This window comes from Panthera leo, chromosome E1 (genome assembly GCF_018350215.1).
Source record: "Panthera leo isolate Ple1 chromosome E1, P.leo_Ple1_pat1.1, whole genome shotgun sequence".
NCBI lineage: Eukaryota > Metazoa > Chordata > Mammalia > Carnivora > Felidae > Panthera > Panthera leo.
In genome coordinates, this window is record NC_056692.1 from 13,702,577 (window position 1) to 13,726,019 (window position 23,443).

General features: G+C 38.6%; 2 protein-coding genes across 2 annotated transcripts; both read left to right on the top strand.

Moving 5' to 3' along the window:
* Positions 1-1,715: 1,715 nt before the first annotated feature.
* LOC122207036 (olfactory receptor 1A1-like) lies at positions 1,716-2,645 on the top strand. The gene has a single exon (XM_042916762.1). The coding sequence runs from the start codon at positions 1,716-1,718 to the stop codon at positions 2,643-2,645; it is 930 nt and encodes a 309-aa protein (XP_042772696.1).
* A 19,652-nt stretch (positions 2,646-22,297) lies between these two features.
* Positions 22,298-23,227, top strand: LOC122207063 (olfactory receptor 1A1-like). Its single transcript, XM_042916806.1, has one exon. It carries the CDS (start codon positions 22,298-22,300, stop codon positions 23,225-23,227), a length of 930 nt encoding a protein of 309 aa, XP_042772740.1.
* The last annotated feature ends 216 nt before the right edge of the window (positions 23,228-23,443 follow it).

Here is a 23,443-nt window from a genome sequence, read left to right on the forward strand (position 1 = left end):
ATTTCAATGTGTACTATGGAGACACTGAGAATTGGTAATTAAATTAATTACAGATAGATTTAATTATTGAGTCCAGGTCTCTTTAGAAAATCTAGTGAATTACTTAGCATATCCTGGACCACAGTAACAAATACATGTAAAATATGCAATAGTTTACACAAAATCCAGTTATTTTTCTATTATACAGTAGTCCGAGTGGGTGTGCCTGGTGGTGGGTAGCTTTCCTGCATGAAGAGCACTAGGGACACAGGCTCATTCCACCTGTGATTCCACCATTCCCGTCAGCCTCCTGGCCATTCACATCCAGCTGGCCCAAGGAGATAGAGAACTTGGAGGAAGAGCAGAACATGGATGGATTGGCTAGAACTCAGTCACTTGCCGCACTCCAGTGCAAGGGAGGCTGGGTATGCAATATAGCAGAATGCTCAGGAAGAAAAGAACCAAGGGGATTCAGGTAATATCCTGGTAGTCTCTAGCACAGTTAGTATGCCTCAGAGCCCAGATGGATGAAAGGAGGGAACCTTCTTCAGCAGAGAAACAATTAAGAGAGCACTACAATATTTCAGGTAGAAATTGATGGTGGTCAAAGCTAAAGCACTGAAACAATAAGTATAAAATTTATGTACATATAAAAGAGAAAACTTATGTATGAATTATTTAAAAGGAAGAATCAACAAGATCAGGTGTAGAGGTGAGGGATAACCTAAGGGACAATGTCTGGTAGCATCCCTCTCGGGAGAACCCATGAAATAAACCTGGCTATATCCAAACTATTGAATACAAACATATTGGTGTGTAAACTAATATTCTAAATAATCTCTGGAAGGGAGATGAAAATAAGATATCGTTCTCTTTCTCAAGCATTTTGCTCTCTACTCAGGGAGGATGTGCAGAGGATGAGGCTCAGTCGGACATGTTGGTAGGATAACTGTGCATGGAAATATGGGAAGAAAAGACAGTCTACCCACAGATACCTAGAGTCTACTAAGCAGGAGATGAAGCCACAATGGAGTTGGATGGGTCACCAGAGGAAATAATAAAAAGAGGTAAGGCAAGGTCAAAGAGAAAAACTTGATTCCATAAATTTAAGGGTTTGGAATAAAGATAAAATCTATTGAAGGAGGTGGTGAATATCTACTTTCAAAATTGGCTACCTGGAAAGTAAACACCAATTCTTCCTTTGTTACAATCTAACTCCAGTGGTCCTGTGATTTACAACTTTCCATGCCAATGTAGACAGACTCTGGTTACCTCCTGGCTCTGGGTTCACCCTCAGTCTGGACAATGGAACAATATCTAATTGTTCACGGTACTCTGGTACTAACCACCCCTTGCATTGGAGAGTTTTTGCAAAGAATCCAAAACACTGTCCTTTCATTTCCATGTGTAATAAAATTATCATGTGATTCTTCCTTCTCCATTAAGTTGTAAGGTATTACAGAGTAAAGACTATGTCATATATGACTAAATGGATAAACTGTTTTTCACATATGTATAATTTTTCCACAAAGCCTAACAAACTTTCTAACACAGAGAAATTAGGTCCAGTGACAAACAGGGATTTTCCCTGCAATGTATTGGCTATCTATGCATTTAGTAAACCCAAGTATAGACACAGCAACCACAGAAGTTAAAAATGTTGGTTTAGAATATCATTACATACAATAAATTTACTAATAATGCTGGATTCCTCTTCCCTTTCTGCTGAAGGATCCATGAGAGGAGATAACCAGTCCTTTGCCCTTGGTTTCATTCTCCTGGGACTTACTGGTCAGCAACAACAGGAAGATTTCTTCTTCATCCTCTTCCTCTTCATTTACCCCATCACATTGATTGGAAACCTGCTCATCATCTTGGCCATTCGCTCTGACATTCACCTTCACAACCCCATGTATTTTTTCCTTGCCAACCTCTCCTTTGTTGACATCTTATTCTCCTCTGTAACCATCCCAAAGATGCTAGCCAACCATGTCTTGGGCAGCAAAGCCATCTCCTTTGGAGGATGTCTAACACAGATGTATTTCATGATTGACATGTCTAACACAGATAGCTATATCCTGGCTGTGATGGCATATGATCGTGCCGTGGCCATCAGCCGCCCACTTCGTTACACAACAATTATGAGCCCACGGACTTGTGTCTTGCTGGTTGTTGGGTCTTGGGTGGTTGGAAATGCCAATGCCCTCCCCCACACTCTGCTCACAGCTAGTCTGTCTTTCTGTGGCAACCAGGAAGTAGCCAACTTCTACTGTGACACTGCCTCTTTACTCAAGCTGTCCTGTTCTGACATTCACTTTAATGTGAAGATGATGTACCTAGGGGTTGGTATTTTCTCTGTGCCACTACTATGCATCATCATCTCCTACATCCGGGTCTTTTCCACAGTCTTACGGGTTCCATCCACCAAGGGTGTGCTCAAAGCCTTCTCCACCTGTGGCTCCCACCTCACTGTTGTTTCTCTGTATTATGGGACAGTCATGGGCATGTATTTCCGCCCTCTGACTAGTTATAGCCTGAAGGACGCAGTGATAACTGTGATGTACATTGCAGTGACCCCAATGCTAAATCCTTTCATCTACAGTCTGAGAAACCGAGACATGAAGGCGGCCCTGGGAAAACTCTTCAGCAAAAGACTCTCTTCATAACCAAGTGAGGACATACTGAGGAATGCAGTCCTCAATTAGGCTGCACTTGAAAATCCAGCTGCAATCCCCTCCCCCTCCAAGAAGCCACTTTTGTTTCCAGCCACTGAAGTCTTACCAGATCTTGTAACAGTTTCATGAGACATCCCATCGAGATTATAGATATGTAGATGTTAGTGTTCCTTTTTCAGAGTTACAGCAAAGGAATATTGGGATCATGTCCCAGCTACGCTACTGACTAGCACTTCATTTCCGTATCTAAATAATAAAAATAAGAATGTCTTCCTTGTCTGTCATAGGGTGTGAGGATAACAGTACTTCATGCTTTGAAGGTTGTAAATCCCTATTGAAATGTCTATTGGACTATTGTCAATTGGACTATCATGCTTCATCGTCCCTACTTTGCTTGTGAACCTTGAGAACAAGACCTATCTTAACACATCACTCTATTTCTTCCAATGTTGGTCATTAAAGTGCAACCTATAAATACATGGAGGTGAAATGAAGGAATGCAATTGAATAAATGTAGCCTGATAATGATCAGGCATGATCAGTTTGACATTCGTTCCCATCCATCATATATCTGCTATTTCTGAAAGTTACTTTTGATCCATTTTTTTTAATTTTTTTTTTTTTTTTTTGAGAGAGAGAAAAAGAGCATAAGCAGGAAAAGGACAGAGAGAAAGGAAGACACAGAACCTGAAGCAGGTCCTAGGCTCTGAGCTGTCAGCACAGAGCCCAACATGGGGCTTGAACTCATGAACTGTGAAATCATGACCTGAGCCAAAGTCAGACTCTTAACCGACTGAGCCACCCAGGCGCCCCTACTTTTGATCCATTTAAGAAGGAGAAATCATACCCAGTATTTTTATTATTTAACTTTTTAAATTTCAGTATAGTTGATACACAATGTTACATAGTTTCAAGTATACAGGTAGTGATTTGAGAAGTTTATACATTGCCCTACACTCACCACAAGTATAGCTACCATCTGTTGCCATACAATGCTATTACAATATCATTGAGTATATTCCTTATGCTGTACATTTTATGCCTGTGACTTATTCCTACCATAGCTGGAAGCCTCTATTTCCCACTCTCCTTTACTCATTTTGCCCATCCCAATGATAGACAAATGGATATGGAGATGCAATATATATATATATATATATATATATATATATGTGTGTGTGTATATATATATATATATATATATATATATATATATAATGGAATATTAGCCATTAAAAAGAATGAGATCATACCATCTGCAGCAACATGGAGGGACCTTGAATGTTTTATGCAAAATGAAATGTCAGACTGAGAAAGACAAATGCCATATGATTTCACTCACTTGTAGAATCTAAAAAAAAACAAATGAATAGGGGCACCTGGGTGGCTCAGTTGGTTAAGCATCTGATTTCAGCTCAGGTCATGATCTTGCAGTTCGTGAATTCAAGCCCCGCATTGAGCTCTGTGCTGACAGCTCAGAGCTTGGAGCCTGCTTTATATTCTGTGTCTCCCTCTCTCTCTCTGCCCCTCCCCTGCTCGCACTCTGTCTCTCTCTCTCTCTCTTTCTTTCTCTCTCTCTCTCTCTCAAAAATAAATAAACACTTTAAAAAAAGGAATAGACAAACATATCCATTATTTCTTAATACGAATGATTTAAAACAAAGAATTAGATACTTTCATGTATTCTGAAAGTGACTACAAGAAATAAAAGATGGATGCTGGTGTAACCTTAAAGTTATTAACTACAGGAAGAAGTTACTTCCATTGGAACAGAAGGCTCTAAATGGAAACAGTGGTGCTCCCAGGACCTGGGAGCTCAGAAGAATTTCATATCTGGTGCTCAGGTCTTTGAGAAAAGCTGCCAACCTTCTGCCACTTGGTCCTCACCTGCTGAAGTGACCCCAACTTTCATTCCTGGGGGATCTGACTCCTCAGTAGTACTTCCTGTCTTTTTGGGTGTGTTGGGAAGGGCTGTTGACATAGTTTCTATTCTATTTCTGTTCATGGAAATACTAATGCATCCCAGACATGGCTACAGGCATGGGCCTCCTGGCAGCCAGTATGTGGTATCAACACAATGTCCTTCTAATTGGGATCGACCACTCAACCAGCAGAGGAATCCTTTATTTTCTGAAGAGTCCATAGAGTCTTGCTGCAATCTGGTTAATCTTTTCATAATAATATAAACTGAAATATGTAAATCCCAAAAGATTATTATTGATAACCTCTTCATAAGGCTATTAGCAACTAAAGAACCAAAAATACACTTTGTGACAATAGACGTAGATGCAATAAAAATGCATTAAAACAAAAACATGAGAACAACGAGTATAGGATTCAAGATGAAAGGTCATCCAAGAGGAAAGACTGAAGAAAATGGAAGGGGATAGCAACATATAGAGGTTATTACTAAAGTCCTAATTGTCATGTTGGGTGGTGGGTCAATGAGTGTTTACGATATTTTTCTTTAAAAAAATACAATACTTTTCTTTATGAATTAATCAATACATGGATGATGGATAGGTAGATAGACATACGTAGATACATTAAAAAGAAGAAGAGATCTGCATGAAGCAATGAGGGGGGTTTGTCTTTAATCCAGGATTGGAGAGAGAGAGAAAGCAGTAAGGGAGTAGTGGAGTGGGGAGACCAAGAATTTAATCGGGCATCTCAGAGCCCCCTAGGAAGAGACAATGAAGATATAGACAAAGAATCTAGATGCAAAAGTAATGAGGACATAGGAAAAATAGAATACAATAACTTTTATAACAATAAAGGATGCCTGTAATAAAAAGAGTGAAGGAGAGAGTGATTTTTTAAAAATTATTTGCACTTGGGGCAGATTTTCAAGGGTTCCTGTGGGACATCTCATGGAAGTATTAATAAATTGTACAATGAAGATACGAAACATCGCAGCAAAATTAACAGAGCATGAATCAGAGTGGAGTTGATACATGGAAAGTTTAGAAATAGATGAGATCATCTAGTGGACTCTTGTAGAATGTCTAAATTTCAAGAAAGTGCTCCATAATGGAGAATAAAGATTCTAGTGGAAGAAGAAATTTGTACAATCTTGACTGATGTCCCTGCAAGTCAGGCTATGTGTCTCTCTCAATGTGCTATCTGTCAAAGACCATTGCACTGTATATTTTCAGTGTATTGCAATTATACTCTTGAGTGGTCACACAAATACTTGTTTGGAAAAAAATGAAACAGTAGCCTTCATAAGGAACAAAGTGATGAGTGCTGCAAAGGAAGTTCAATATGCCATGTAGCCTCAGAAAAATTAAGAACTAAATATTTATTAAATTGGATATTCATTAAACATCAAAAAAAGTGTGTGCATATGTATTTTATATCACATATACAATTGTCTTTTTTAATATTCAAAACAGTCCTGCAACATAGATAATAATGGCCCTCTTTTACAGACAAGAAAACCAGATCTCTGAAAGGTGATGTGACTTACCTGATGTCTTTCAATTAGAAGGAACACATGAGGATTTTGAACCCAGCTTTCCCGATGCCTAATATGTTTCATTGATTCAACAGCTGGCCCATAGAGAAGATATGAAATACTAAGGAGAGATATCTAAGGAAGTCGGGATGTGTGCAGGAGACATGACCAGGATTTTGACAAATATTAGCCACAGCAATAGGTGAGCTACAGAGCAGAGGGGAGAAACACAGACTCACATAGATGGTATCAAACTTTATTATTCTTTGTGCTTTAAAAAGAATATTTATCATTACTTTCCTTTAGTTACGAAAATAATGAATTCTTATCTACAATTTATTGAGCAATTTTATGTGTCTGGCCTCATGTGAACCCCAACACGTGAAGTATTCACTTCATCTTCATGCTTTAAAGCAGGAGAGAGAAGTGGTCCTTTATCTAGGTTCCCATCCTCATCACCATCATTCAATACATCCAAATGTATCCAATGCCATTACAAAAAATGCCAAGGAATTCACAAAGACAGATGACAGTAATATAAATCACAGCTATCACGTTCTGTTCATGCCTCCGGTTTCCCAGGAGGTCATGGACATTGTTAAATGGTTTGGCACTGGGCCATGGGCCTGGGCAAAAAGCAGAGCAAAGGAAGTGTTTCTATTCTAACATTATGCCTTCCCTATCCTGAAGAAAGAGATAGCAAGATAGATATCCTCTGAGGACAGTTGTTCGTTCAGGCTACAGAAAGGAAAAAACTTCCGAATCATTTTTAAAGCACGTGTACTAGTGATTTTAAAACCTGATAAATATTGCACAAAACTAAAACCACAGACGATATGGCTTGATGCAAAAATTCTCAAAAAATATGAGAAGGGGCCAATAAAACATTAAAAGAAGGCAATATCGTCACCACATGGAGCTTATTCCAGGAGTGCAAAGAATAATACACATTATGAAAATTTCAGTTAGGAAATTACATATTAGGAAAAATAATGGGAAAGCTTCAGATATTTAACAATATTCAAAACCCATTTCTCATTAAAAATCATCATTAATTGGAAAATCGATTGATGTTTCAGTAACATGATATTATATATATATATCTCTATTAAAAAGCTAATTTCATAACGGGAGAAGGGAGGCATTTATCCTCAAGTCATGAGAAACATGAGGATGCTCATTGCTAAAATTCCTAGTTTTTTTAAGAGTTGAACATTCCTTTTTTTTTTTCATTTTTATTAAAATTACTGTTAGTTAAAATACTGTGTAAGATTAGTTTAAGGTGTGCCATTTAGTGACTCAACACTTCCATACATCATCCAGTGCTCATCACAACAGGTGTACTCCTAATCCCTATCACCTATTTAACCATCCCCAACCCACCCCCCTTCTGGTAAACATCAGTTTGTTCTCTATAGTTAGAGTCTGTTTCTTGGTTTGCCCCTCTCCCCTCCCCCCCCCCCCCCGTAGTTTGTTTTGTTTCTTAAATTCTCCGTATGAGAGAAATCATATAGTATTTGTCTTTTCTCTGACTGACTTATTTCAATTAGCATTTAAAATTCCTATTTAAAATTATATTTGAGGGGCACCTGCATGGCTCAGTCGGTTAAGCATAGGACTTTGGCTCAGGTCATGATCTCACAGTTCACGGGTTTGAGCCCCGTATCAAGCTCTGTGCTGACAGTTCAGAACCTGGAGCCTGCTTCAGATTATGTGTTTCCCTTTCTCTCTGCCCCTCCCCTGCTTGTGCTCTGTCTCTGACTCTCTCTCTCTCTCTCTCTCTCTCTCTCTCCCAAAAATAAATAAACATTAAAAAACATTTTTAATTATATTGAAGGATACACTTACTGTAATTCATCAAAAGCAGTGCTAAAGGGGAAATTAATAGATAAAACTGTGTACAGTAAAAAATAAGAATGATCTCACATCAATAACCTAACTTCACAACCTAAGGAACTAGAAAAAGAACACACTAAAACCCAAAGCTAGCAGAAAAAAGGAAATATAAAGATTAGAGCAGAGAGGGTTGGCTGGGTAGCTTAGTGGGTTAAGTTTCCAACTCTTGCTTCTGGCTCAGTTCACCGTCTCACGTGGTGAGATCCAGCCCTGCCTTGGGCCTCGCTAAGAAGTTTAAGTTCTCTCTCCCCCTCTCTCTCACCCTCTCCTCCCCCACTCTCTCTCTCAAAAAACAAAAAAAAAAATTAGATCAGAGAAAAATGAAATAGAGAATAGAAAAACAATAGAGAAAGTCAATAAAACCAAAAGTTGGTCCTTCAAAAAGATCAACCAAATGACAAAAAATTAGTTGGATGGCCTAAGGAAAATAGAAGATTCAAATTTCTAAAATCAGAAATGAAAGTGGGGGCAGCGGGCCTTCACTGTGGGCAGGGCTAGTCAGCCAGGTGGATGCCGCTGCCCTTGGCCCAGCAGTGTGCCCCCCGCCCCAGTGGCGGCAAGGCTATGCTGGAGGTTCAGAGGAAATGGGGCCAGTGGCTAGGTCCAGACAAAGTGGGAGGCTGCGGTCCTGAGGCCAGGGTTCAGGAGGAAAGCAGGCAAAAGAAGGGAGTGGTGGCCCTTCTCTCTAAAACAGAGAGAAGAGGCAAGTCTGTCAAGGGAAAAAGAAAAGTTACTGAAGCCTGAAGTGATGATCCAGTCATCACTTAAGCCACTTTTGGGAGAAAGAAGGCTTCAGAGACCTTGGGAGTTAAAGGCAGGTAGCCAGAAGAGTATTTTAAGTCGATGCAAAGCTCAGTAGTGAAATTACCTAGTGATCATCATCGTATTGAACACAGATCTTCACGGGAAGGCTCGAGCAATGAAGCTGAAGAAAAGAAGTTAGGCTGTCACAAAACAATACTGATGACTGAGTACCATAACAGAAAGAAACTGAATCTTCAAGTAAAGAAAAATTGGATTCTAATATAAATTGTTTGTCTTCATTCAGTCTCTCTGGTAGAACCAACTTCAATGATTATAAAGGAACCTATAATCACTGATGATAAAAAGATGAAGTCAGAGGAACCTAGCAGAAGTGGGTCAGAAGTAGTTGTTTTTGTTTTTTTTTTTTTTTTCTGTTTGGTGCAAAAAGGTGATTTTATTAAAGCATAGGGACAGGACCTGTGGGCAGGAAGAACTGCACTGTAAGTGTGGGGGTGATGGATTTATGAGGGGGGGTGGGAAGAGGGAGTTCCTAAAAGGATTTTCATATGCTAAAGACTCACAGATTATTGGAGGGCTAGCTATTGTCAAGCTAAGGTTGTTTTTGCCTCTAGCAAAGCATTAACCTTAAGACTGTAGGGAGTTCCTGGGCACCTGGGTGGCTCAGTAGGTTAACCAACTGACTTTGGCTCAGGTCCTGATCTCCTGGTTCCTGGGTCTGAGCGTGGCATCAGGCTCTGTGCTGATGGCTCAGAGCCTGGAGACTGCTTCAGATTCTGTGTCTCCCTCTCTCTCTTCCCCTCCCCTGCTCATTCTCGGTCTCTCAACAATAAATAAACGTTAAAAGAACAAATGACAGGAGGGAGTTCTATTGATGGGATTGTCTTTTTCTGATAAATTGGTGGACTCTTAACAGTTTAACCATTTGGGTTGTTTTGGTCCCTTCCTGTTTTTGGGTAGCCTGGAGTGTCCAAGGAATATCACACATATCCCACCCGCAGAAGGGTGAGGGGGGATTGCAGAGAGGGGTGTGCTAGCTTGTGCTTTGCCCCTTAGCCTGCCTCCTGCTCCCTCATCATATCCCCCTAGAACAATTTTGACCCTTAAATCTTTAAGGTTGTTGAAGGTGAAACGGAAAGTAATTTCTAATACCGCTGAAGATACTCAGCTAACTAATGTGACTCAAAATTCAGCAGGAAGTTAAAAAAAATTAGAGGGAATTTGACAAAACTTAATTTGACAGGGCTTCACAGTATGACCAGGAAGCAAATAGCTCTACAGGCAAAGTTATTCATTGAAAGGCATGTATTGCTGGGGCACCTGGATGGCTCAGTTGGTTGAGTGTCCAACTTTGGCTCAGGTCATGATCTCACAGTTCATGGGTTTAAGCCCCACATCAGGCTCCATGCTGACCACGTGAAGCCTGCTTCTGATTCTCTCTCTCTCTCTCTCTCTCAAAAATAAACTTAAAAAAAAAAGGCATGTATTGCTAAGCAAACACTTGTGGTTCCAGAATTGATTAAAATATTGAACACAGGACAGCTATTTTTAAAATTCCATCACTTAAGAATAACACAGAAAAAAGAAAAGAAATAAATGCCAGATCATGAGAGAGAGAAGCATATGGTTCCCTAGAACTTCTTGACAATTTACCTAGAGCAGAGTTAAGACAAAACAGGAGTAAAGAAAATATCTCCACAGGAACTTCAGGACCTCAATCATTGGGTATACAAAATAGTGTAACTCCAGTGCAAGCTAAGTCTGACTTGTGCAGCTGCAAGGATTCCTGTATTTCTCCAAGCTTTTAAAGCAAGGTAATGATAATAAACCATCTAACTACATCTCTGAACCAGGCAATATTGTTTTCAATAATGAAGCTGTTTCTCTCACAGTTGAAAGAAATACTTTTTCTTGTGATCTTGGGTGTATAGAAAAAAGGTCTGTCTTCTGCTCTAATGAACAAGAAACGTTCAAACCAGTTTCCTCTGAAGTTAGTGGCAGAGAAATGACTAAGAACTTCTCAGAATTTAAAATGGAGTTTCCAGATATTCTTAAAGCATATGAAGGTGATGTCCTCTTAATTGATGTCATTCAAGATGACCCACACCTTTCTGGGATCGCCAATGAAGGGCACTCATTTATTTCAATGGTTCCTATGATAAGCCAGGGCCCAGTATTTCTAAGCAGCACCAATCAACAGACTTTAAGCACATAGAACTTCCAGAAAAAAAGAACCAAGCGATGACGTGAGAGAACTTCCTATACTGGATCCTGCACTGATGAAGTCAGAGATCTGTGCTTCACTGTCAGCAGCAAAGAGAAAACATGATTCCAAAGATGAAAACATTTCCTTAGGGGAAATTACTAGTGAGACCTGTAAAAGCAAAAAACTGGGACAACTCAGTGAACACATAAAAAGTTCAGACTTGGATGAAAAGGAACTTTCATATATTAAATATATTCTTACATTACTTATCATCTGGGAAATACAAATCAAAACTACGAAGAGATACCAACTCATACTCATACTCAAAATGGCCAAAATTAACAACACAGAAATCAACAGACACTGGTGAGGATGCGGAGAAAGGAGAACCTTCTTGAACCGCTGGTGAGAACGTAAACTGTGCAGCCAATCTGGAAAACAGTATGGGGGTTTCTCAAAAAGCTAAAAATAGAACTACCCTACAACCCAGCAAGTGCACTGCTAGGTATTTACCCAAAGGATACAAAAATACAGATTTAAAGGGATACATGCACCCCAGTGTTTATAGCAGCATTATCAACAACAGCCAAATCATGGCAAGATCCCAAATGTCCATTGACTAATGAGCAGATAAAGAAGATGTGGTATTATGTATGTATATACATATGTATACGGGACTATTGCTCAACCATGAAAAGAATGAATTTTTGCCATTTGAAATGACATGGATGGAGCTGGGGAGTATTATGCTAAGCGAAATAAGTCAATCAGAGAAAGACAAATACTGTATGATTTCACTTACATGTGGAATTTAAGAAACAAAACAAATGAGTCCAAGGTTGGGGGAAAGAGAGGCAAACCATAAAACAGATTCTTTTTTTTTTTTTTTTTTAATTTTTTTTTCAACGTTTTTTATTTATTTTGGGACAGAGAGAGACAGAGCATGAACGGGGGAGGGTCAGAGAGAGAGGGAGACACAGAATCGGAAACAGGCTCCAGGCTCCGAGCCATCAGCCCAGAGCCTGACGCGGGGCTCGAACTCACGGACCGCGAGATCGTGACCTGGCTGAAGTCGGAGGCTTAACCGACTGCGCCACCCAGGTGCCCCATAAAACAGATTCTTAACTATAGAAAACAAACTGAGGGTTACTGGAGGGAAGGTGCACAGGAGGGTGGGCTAGATGGGTGATGGGTATTGAGGAGGGCACTTGTTTGTGATGAGCACTGGGTGTTGTATGAAGCCCTTCCCCATTTCAAGATTTAAAATTTTCTCCTGTATTTTCTTCTGGTGTTTTTCTGTTTTTTTTTTTTTTCAATAAATTTGAATTTTTTATCTATCTAAATCTAAAATTTATCTTTGGAGAAAGGATGTAAAAACCATGTAACCTATAAAATTTTTTTGGACATGGCTTTTGTGCACTTTGCATTCTCCTAGCATAAGAAAATATCTAAAATATTTATGTTCACACCTGTTAATATCATAACTTATGGTTTCTGGTTTTGATATCATGCTTAGGCTTTCTCCACCCTCCAAATTACACAAATACCCTTTTATTTATTTTTGCTACTTCTGATATTTATTTTTCATATTGAAATTTTTTTTAACGTTTATTCATTTTTTAGAGACAGAGAGAGACAGAGTGTGAGTGGGGGACAGGCAGAGAGAGAGGGAGACATAGAATTGGAAGCAGGCTCCAGGCTCTGAATGGTCAGCACAGAGCCCAATGTGGGGCTCGAACCCATGAACCACGAAATCATGGCCTGAGCTGAAGTTGGATGCCTAACTGACTGAGCCACCCAGGTGCCCCTATTTTTTATATTTACATCTTTATTGAACCTAAAAAGTATTTTGACATATGGTGAGTTGGTACAAAGCTCATTTTCTATCCAGTTAACCAGACTGTTGTTCTACTGACATTTATTGAATCATTTCCTCATAAATTTCAAATGCTATCTTCAATATTTTCAAGTTTTTATGTATGGAACTATTCCTTTACTTCTCTTTTGTTTCATTGATTGCTCAGGTCCTTGTACTGATACCATATGGTCAATTATTTGAAAAATAAAAATAGCAAACAAAATAAAAATAAAACAAGGAATGCTTGCTTTAAAAGATACTAAGATGTGAGGTGCGTGGGTGTGGCTGAGTCGGTTAGCGTCCAACTTCAGCTCAGGTCATGAGTTTGAGCCCCCGTATGGGTCTCTGCTGTCAGCACAGATCCCACTTCAGATTCTCTATCTCCCCTTCTCTCTCTCCCTCCCCCGCTCATTCTCTCTCTCTCTCTTTTTCTCTCTCAAAATAAGTATATAAATTTAAAAATAAATAAATAAGTAAAAATACTAAGATGTATTATAAATCTAAAATATTTTTGGTTGTTCTTATATTCTCCTAGAGTGCCTTAAACTCATGATAAAATAGTTTTTAAAATCTATAAATTAAGAATTACATCTTTACCTTTAATATTCTCATTCAGGAACATGGTATTCTTTTTATTTGTTAAAGTTTTATGTTTCTCAGTTGATTTTTGCAATTTTCTTCATAAGGATTAATAGTATATGCAGTGTGTATCATTATGTAATATGTGATTATGGACTTAAAAAAAAGAATAGTTGTTAAGAGAGTACCTTTCCAGAGTCCTCATCACAAGGAGAAAGTTTTTCCTTGCTTTCTTCTTGGTTTTTGTTATATCTCTGTAAGAAGATGTTAGCTGAACCTATTGTAGAGATTTTACAATATATGTAAATCCTACCATCATGCTGTATGCTTTAAACTTACACAGTAATTGGGGCGCCTGGGTGGCTTGGTCGGTTAAGCGTCTGACTTAAGCTCAGGTCACGATCTCATGGTCCGTGAGTTCAAGCCCCGCGTCGGGCTCTGTGCTGACAGCTCAGAGCCTGGAGCCTGTTTCAGATTCTGTGTCACCCTCTCTCTGACCTTCCCCTGTTCATGCTCTGTCTCTCTCTGTCTCAAAAATAAATAAACATTAAAAAAATAAATTAATTAATTAATTAATTAATTAAATAAAAAATAAAAAAAACTTACACAGTAATGTATATCAATTAATTCTCAATAAGACTGGAAAAAATTTTAATAATTAAAAATTGAATTTTTAAAAAATTGAAAAGACTAGACAGATATAAAGTGAGATATTAAAGGGTTATCTCAGCTCAAACAAAAATGAAAGTGGACGCATTACTACCAATTTTATAGAGATAAAAAAAAGGATAGTAAGAGAGGATTATGAACAATTATATGCACAAATTTCTAGAAACACATAACCTACTAAGACTAGATTATGAAGAAACAAACAATCTAAATAGACCTATAACAAGTAAGGGCATTAAATCAGTAGTGAAAAATTTTCCAACAAAGAAAACCCGTGGACCTGAGGGCTTCACTGGTGAATTTTAACAAACATTTAAAGAAGAACTAATACCAATCATTCTCAAACTTTTCCAAAAATATGAAGAGGAGAGAAATTTCCTAACATTCTGTGAGAATACCAAAACAACCAAAGACACTACAAGAAAAAAAAAGAAAACTTCATACCAATATCCCTTATGAACAATGATCTAAAAATCCTCAACAAAACAGTAGCAAACAGAGTTCTGCAGCATATTAAAAGGTTTAGACACCATGACCAAGTGGAATTTACTCCTAAAATGCCAGGATCATTCCACACAGAAAAATTGATCTCCCTCTCTCCCACACCCCCAGGCCCTGATAAACCATCCTCTACTCTCTGTCACTATGACTGTGACTTTCCTGTAATACACATAGAAATGAGATCATTCACTATTTGTCTCTATGTCTGGCTAATTTCACTGAGATCCCTTAGGTTCACTATTGTTATGTAAATGGAAGAATTGGCTTCTTTCTTGTGACTGAATAATATTCCATTAAATGCAGTGTATATGTGTGTGTGTGTGTGTGTGTGTGTATATATATATATATATATATATATATATATATATATATCAGAGCTTGAACCCTGGAGACACATTCTCTAAGAAACCCTCTTGCCCATATCCTTCTAGAAAAGAACTCTGGGAAAGATTACTCTTGAGAACCACTGTCTCCTCAGGGCACAGCCATAGGAGTGTGTAATGAGTCTCAACAATTACTCTGACTACAGCCAGGATGAAGACCTGAGGGAGTCACGTTTCAAGAGATGTTATAACCTGGTAAAGAATTCCTAATTTTCTCTATTCTATGACCACCTTGCTTCCTGAGGAGGAAGCTAGAGTTCCCGTCTTCATGGCCCATCTAGAACAGTCATTCCTTCTGCTCTATCATTAGGAAACTCGAGGCTCTTTTGTCCAAACCATCCAAGTCCTAGCTCCTTCACCTCAAGTGCAGAGGACCAGAGACCCACTCTTCAGGCCTACTACTGACCCTTTCTGCAGCATGCCTGCCTCCCCAGGGAGGAATGTTCACAAGTGCTTCAGCAGCTGGCTGTGAACTTCCCACTTGTGGAAGAGGAGTGAAGGCCACAGGACCAAAACCCCTTTGACAGCATCTGAGCTGACTCCTCAATAGGAGGTGTGAATGTTGTGGAAAAGGGTCTTTATGACAGTGACAAATCAAGGATAGATAGCCAGCAACTGCACTACCTGCATTAGCTCCTTTGAGCCTCACATAACCTCCAAAGGTAAGGTATTTTTGTCATTTTATCAGGTGAAAAATGGTGAATTGAATTGCCTAAAGTCACACAGAGATGTAGTAGCAAAATTAGGACTCAAACCTTGGCTCCAGAACCCAAGTTCTCAAGATCAGATGGCTAAAAAAAGCAAAGAGAAAAACGGCGACACTTTCTCTCTGATAATTCTCCTTGGGCTTAGTCCAAGAAAACAGGATGAGGAAGGGGCATTTGTTTGGTTATATTAGTTCTGCACTCTCTCCATCTCCTGAATTTATAGTGTGTATGTGCATTCATCATCATCAAGAAAAGCTACAAACCCTCCTTTTACTCCCACATACAATGGTGCATACTCATTGGCCCCTTTAGGAAATTATGTTATTTCATTGGCAAAGTAGCAAAGAGTTGAACTTTGAGGAGTCTCAAAGCACTTAGAGGATGTCCAGTTAGCATGTTTGCTGCTTCCAATGACCAGGGAAAGCATTTGGCCTCTTCTGTGCCTTCTAGACTCTCTTCACACCATTTTACTCATGTTACAGGCATTTCAGAGCACAAACACTTTCCAGAAAGGTGGTTTTAGTGACCCAGCATTGCCCTCAACTCTGAGTTACTTCCTGTGAACTCAAGGCTCTTATTCTGCTTCTAGCATTCATGCTTTTGTACCTCCTAGCTCCTCGCCCTGGGGCCAAAAGTTTCTGTTACCTTTTTCTCCAAGGATTTTGCAGAAATCATTCTGCATTCTCTCCATGATGACACCCTGACATCCAGTTCTGAGTATCTCTATCCTCAGTCCCTGTGCTCAGAAACTTCTCTGCTCTAGTTCCCTGTTTCTCCAGTTCTCCCATTGATTATACCAACCACTTCTCTTCTGGTGTTACTTGCTCTTATGTTTTTTAGTTCTTTTTCATTTTATTACATTGTGGTTTTCCTTGTACCAGATTATCATTCAAAATGTTGTCTTATCATTTAATGTATATATTCGAATACTTATGTTTATATTAAACGAAAGTTTGCATTTCTCCAGGATCAGAAACAGTGCGATTCACATCCACTATACTAATTCTTAGTATCTAATGAATAAATTAGAAATTCCTTGCATTGGTTAGAATGCTCCACAATATAAACCCGAACTTCTTTCTGTATTGAACACTCCCTGTCTTGTGCCTGTATTCTCAGCTCCTGACAAAAATGTGTAACATATCTCTTCCTAAACCATTTGTTCTTGAGTTTTTCTCCATGATAAGGAACTTCAAGTTCATCAGTTGGATGATGGGTAGTCAATGAGTGGTTTCAGAGACAGACACAATCACATTTGCATTTTATAAATATAATTTTGATTTCAGTAAGCAGATGTCTATATACACAAGCAGGATGAGCATCATAATGGCCCCTGGATTCCCTTTCCCAGTAGAAATAACTTCCATTTATTCTCAACCTCTTCACAAGGAACACATCCTATCTCCTACATTCACTGAAAAATGGATTTGAGCCACCCCACGCTATGGCCACCCTCTTGACCCAATTACCATCCAACATGCAAAAATTCATTTTAAATCAAAATTATTTATTATTGTTAAAACATCAGAATAATTAAGAATAACCTAACAAAAGTTCACCATCTGTATTTAGCATATGTAATAACTTGGTCTATATGCTACAAGGTTTTCTTAAAGCTTATTTATTTATTTTGAGAAAAAGAGAGAGAGAGAGAGAGAGAGAGAATCTCAAGCAGGCTCTCAGCGCAGAACACAACACAGCTTCATCCCATGAACTGTGAGATCATGACCTGAGCCAAGACCAAGAGTCAGACGCTTAATGGACTGAGCCACCCAGGCACCCCTATGCTACAAAACTTTTAATGAAAAAAAGTATTACAGAAATAATTGAAACCTTTCTTTGTTCCCATCCAAAATTCATTTTTGTCCCTCTCACTCCAGAGGTAACTACAATTCTAGACTTGTTAGTATATTCCAATTAGGACTTATACTTTCACCATGTATTAAATTGCACACATAATGTGTGATACAGAATATATCATTCAGTGACTTCCTTTTTTCCAGCCTATTTTTAAAAATTTGTCCAGGTGAATTCATTCACTTTTACTGAGGCACAGAATTTATTCATAAGAAAATTGCATAATTTTCTTATCTATTCCTCCATGGGTAGGCCATTTCCAAGTTTTCTATTGATACATCCTCATGGATGTCTTCAGGAACACAAATGCCAGACTTTTTCTAGGGTCTAATCTAGAAGTGGAATTGCTGAATCACATGTGTATGAATTCCAGCTTTCCTAGAGGTTGGCTAATTGTTCTCCAACGCCAATATTAATCTTCCCATTTCTTCCCAACACTTGAAGTTGTCATAGTTTTACACATCCCAAGATTAAAGATGTTAAATTGTCTTTTAATTCAGTTAAACATCTTTTATTTTCTTTCTTGGCCATACCAGCTTCCTCCTCTATGGCTGGCCTGTTCCAGCCTTTTTGCCCACTACTTCTTACAGTATTTTTGGTCCTTTTCTTATCAGTGTATAGGAAACCTCTGTTATTCTGAATATTAATCCTTTCTTAATTATGTGTGCAGCAAATACCTGTTTGCAGTCCATGACTTGCCTTTCCCCCTTTCTTATAAATGTCTTTTTCATATAAATGCTTTAAATTTAAAATAGTCAGCTTGAATAAATTTTCTTATGTTTTATATGCTTTGTGCCTGGTTTTAAAAAATCAATTCTTGGGGCACCCGGGTGGCTCAATCGGTTGGGCATTTGACTTTGGCTCAGGTCATGATCTCGCAGTCTGTGAGTTCAAGCCCTGCTTCGGGCTCTGTGCTGACAACTTAGAGCCTGGAGCTTGCTTCAGATTCTGTCTCCCTTTCTCTCTGCCCCTCCCCAGCTCGCACTCTGTTTCTCTCTCAAAAATAAAAGAAAAACATAAAAAAATAAAATAAAAATAAAAAACCAATTATTTTCCCCCAATCATAAACATATTTTCCTCTAAATATTTTTCCAGCTCTATTGAGATATGATTGACATACTACATTGTGTAAGTTTGAGCATAGCATGTTGATTTGATATGTTTACATATTCCTCTAAATACTTTGAAGTTTAGCTTTTTACAATTAATCTTTAGGAATTATTTTCAGTACTGTCTTCATTATATGGGTATCCCCATATACAAAATGGTCAGTCCATCCTTTCTCTGCCCATTTCTAAATCAACCTATGTTATATCCTAACTCCTAATAAACACTTGTCCTATGTCTGGACTCTCTAGTCTGGCACATAGGTCTATGTTTCATTCCCTACACCAATACTACTCTTTGAATTATAATAGTAAATCATTTGATGACTGATATGGTAATTAATACCTTCTTATTCTATATACTCAAATTATATTTGCTCTTCATGCTTCCTTATTGTTCTGCATGCTAAATTCAAGTTTAACAGAAATCTGTGGTATTTTGATTAGGATTGCATCCTATTCATAGATTAATCAGAGGAGAACTGACATGTTTCTCATAGTTAAGTTTTGCCATTAACACTGCTTATCTTTCCATTTTCTTTAGGTATTCCTTTTTTGTTCTTCATAGTATTATAACTTTTTTCACTAGTTGGACTTCTTTTTTAGGATTATCTAGATTCCTTAATATTTTCTATTGCTGATTGTGAATGAGGAGTCTTTTTTAAAATTATAAATTTAATTTATTACTATTTAAAAATAAGTAGAGGCGCCTGGGTATCTCAGTCGATTGAGCATCTGACTTTGGCTCACGTCACAATCTCATAGTTCATGGGTTTGAGACCCGCGTTGGGCTCTGTGCAGACAGCTCAGAGCCTGGAGCCTGCTTCAGGTTCTGTGTCTCCCACTCTCTGTGTCTCTGCTCCTCCCCTGCTCACACTCTGTCTCTCTCTCTCAAAAATAAGCATTTTTTTAATTACAAAAAAAAATATGTATAGTATTGATTGTGTTTAATATTGGTTTATACCAAGCAAACTTGTCAATAACTCTAGAGGTTCCCTTGGGAATCCTTGATTGATCCAGAGATTCCCATGGGTTTTCTTTGCAGACAATCAAATATGACATCATTGTACTGTTTTATGCACAGGACTCAAATTAGCTCTCTACATTATGTATATCTGTGACTGCATCTCCTGAACCAAAAGGGAATTAACACACCAGAATCCAGCCGTTGGGGCCTTATTTGTGGTTGGAAACCTGAAGGGGCTATAATAGTTTCAACTATGACTTATAACACTTGTTCTGAGTTTCCTTCTTATTTCTCATACCTGTATTCCCATTTATTCCCTTTAGATTTGGATATATACTTTTTTTTTTTTTTTTTTTTTTTTTTTTTAGTTTTAAAACTTATCTAGAATTTCTATGTGTTTTAACTGGAATGGGACTTGTCAACATTAGCTTAATCCTCCATGTTGCCAAAAGCCCCACCTCTGAAACGTTATAGGCCACATGAAATACCATAGTCTCTTAGCACCTTTAGCTTCATTGAAACCTCTGAACCCTTGTATATTATGTGTGAAGGTAGGGAAAGGCATTTCAAAAGAGAAAACCAACAAAGACTTTTTTAAGTACATCATATTTGGGGAACAATTAATGAGAACTGCTTTCCCTGTACCTAGCATATAATTCACACAGGCACTATAGGAGACATTAAGAATTAGTGGTTAAATTAAATATAGATTGAATTGGGTCACCTGGGTGGCTCAGTTGGTTGCCTGACTCTTGATTTCAGCTCAGGTCATAACCTCACATTTCGTGGGATCAAGCCCCACATCAGGCTCTGTGCTAATAGCACAGAGCCTGCTTGGGATTCTCTCTCTCCTTCTCTCTCTGCCCCTACCTCCTCTCATGCTTGCTCTCACTCTCTCTCTCTCAAAATAAATAAATAAACTTTAAAAAAGATAGATAGATTGATTGATTGATTGATTGACTTAGTTCATTAATGGAGTAGAGTGCTCTTTAGAAAATTTAGTGATTTATTTAGGATACCTTGAACCACAATAACAAAGAGATCACAAAACATATAATGGTTTCAATGGAATAAAAGTTTATTTCTCTCCTACATAATAGTTCCTGTATGTTTCCTTGGTTCTCCACTGAATGTGGAGAACTAAGAACACAGGTTCATCCCACCGTGTGATGCCACCAACCCATTCAGCCTACTGGCCATTTCCATCTAGTTGGAGGAAGTCCAGAACTGGAATGCATGGATTGTGATGCATTGGCTAAAATTCAGTCACATGAACACACCTCAGTGCAAGGGAGAGTGGGAAACATAGTTTAATTGTGTGTCCATGAAGATGTGAACAACAAGGATTTGAACAAGAAACTAGTAGTCTCTGCCATCATCAGTATGCCTCAGTGCAAGCGACTCAAAGAACAGAGAATCTGTACTCAAGTAATTAAGACAGCATTACAAAGTTTCAGGTAGAAAATGATGACGATCTCTGCTGAAGCACTGAAAGTATAAGTAGAAAAATTGAGTTATGTAAGAATTATTTTAAATGAAAAATCAACAGGATGTAGAAGTGAGAGATAAACCGAGTGAGTGTGCTTCTGAATCTCCCATATGTGAGGAACCCCAAAAATAAACCTTGATTTAACCCAACAAATATTGAGTGCACACAGTGAACAACTTTCTATAATGACCTCTCTAGGGTTATTAACATAAGCAAAGTATGATTTTCCTCCTCAAATAAGCTTACAAACCACTTAGGTTGTCATGTGCAGAGTATAGTGTTTGGACAGACATGTTTGCAGGATAGCTGAGTGTAGAAATATGGGAAAGAGAGATCAAGCCTACAGGTATGGATCTGACAGTTTACTTACTAAGCAGTAGTTGAAATGAGTATGGAGTTGGATGGCTCAACATAAGAAATAATAAAGGAAGAGAAGAGAAAAGCTTTGTGATTATCGATATTAGAGAATTTTCTAAAGAGATACATTCTTTCAAAAGAGGGGATGAAATTCTTCTCTGAAAATGGACAGTTGGGGAGAAAACTCACTAGGCTTGTTATTTCTAGGAGTGAAACCCCGTGATTCTGGTGATTTACAATCATCCAATGTCAGCATAGACACCTGCTACTTCCTGGGCTCTAGGATCAGTATTAGTTTGGCCATTGGAACAATTCCTAATTTCATGGCTGGTCCTTGTAATAACACAAAGATTCCAAAATGCTTTCCTTCCTTTGTCATGTGTAATTTTAAAAAAAATGCGTGTGATTTTTGGCTTTTCCATTACATAAAGTCCCTGAGAGTGGACTATGTCTTACATGTTGAAGAAGTGGATTTAAAAGTGTATTTTGCACATATTTGTGTTTTTCCATAAGCTTAGCAAAGTATCTAGCACATACAATATAAAAAGTTTTTGTGAATTGATTAAATCCTAGGTGTTTGAGTGATGGTTCTGGGATAGAGGAGTATTGGTATCTTTGATTCACACAGTTCTCACTTCTTAAACATGAGTGTCAAGGGCTAAATGTTGATCAGTACCACTGAACAAAAAGGATATTTTCCCACAAATGTGGGCTGTCTCTGGGTTTAGTAAACTCGTCCTTAAGATTACTGGTCACTTAATAAAAACTGGTGGGTAAGAAAGATCAATACATTCGTGGCAACTCCAAAATAATTCTGAATTCCTCTCCCTCTTTCTTAACAAAGGAGCCATGAGGGAAAACAACCAATCCTCTACCCTGGAATTCATCCTCCTGGGAGTTACTGGTCAGCAGGAACAGGAAGACTTCTTCTTCATCCTCTTCCTGTTCATTTACCCCATCACATTGATTGGAAACCTGTTCATCATCTTGGCCATTCACTCTGACATTCACCTTCACATCCCCATGTACTTTTTCCTTGCCAACCTCTCCTTTGTTGACATCTTATTCTCCTCTGTAACCATCCCCAAGATGCTAGCCAACCATCTCTTGCACAGCAAAGCCATCTCCTTTGGAGGATGCCTAGCACAGTTGTATTTTATGATTGCCTTAGGTAACACAGATAGCTATATCCTGGCTGCGATGGCATATGATCGTGCCGTGGCCATCAGCCGCCCACTTCATTACACAACAATTATGAGCCCACGGACTTGTGTCTTGCTAGTTGTTGTGTCGTGGGTGGTTGGAAATGTCAATGCCTTCCCGCACACTCTGCTCACATCCAGTCTGTCCTTCTGTGGCAATAAAGAAGTAGCCAACTTCTACTGTGACACTATCCCTTTGCTCAAGCTCGCCTGTTCTGACATCCGTTTTAATGTGAAGGTGATGTACCTAGGGGCTGGTGTTTTCTCTGTACCCTTACTATTCATCATCATCTCTTATATTCAGGTCTTTTCCACAGTCCTGAGGGTTCCATCCACCAAGGGTGTGCTCAAAGCCTTCTCTACCTGTGGTTCCCACCTCACTGTTGTTACTCTATATTATGGGACAGTCATGGGCATGTATTTCCGCCCTCTGTCTAGTTACAGCCTAAAGGATGCAGTGGTAACTGTTATGTACATGACAGTGATCCCAATGTTAAATCCTTTCATTTATAGCCTGAGAAATCAGGACATGAAGGCTGCCCTGGGGAAACTCTTCAGAAAAAGACTCTCCTCATAACCAATGTGAAGTCATATTGGACAGTCAATTAGAGTCACCAATTAGGTGCATTTGGAAATCTAGCTCCAATGTCTTACTCCACCAAGAAGCCACCTTTGTCCTTCCCACGTGGAAATTCCTCTTCTCTGAAATCTTATGATACATCTTATAAAATTATCACTTTGCACACATTATTGTCCTTTTAGCAGCACAGGAATATTTGGGTCATGTCCTAGA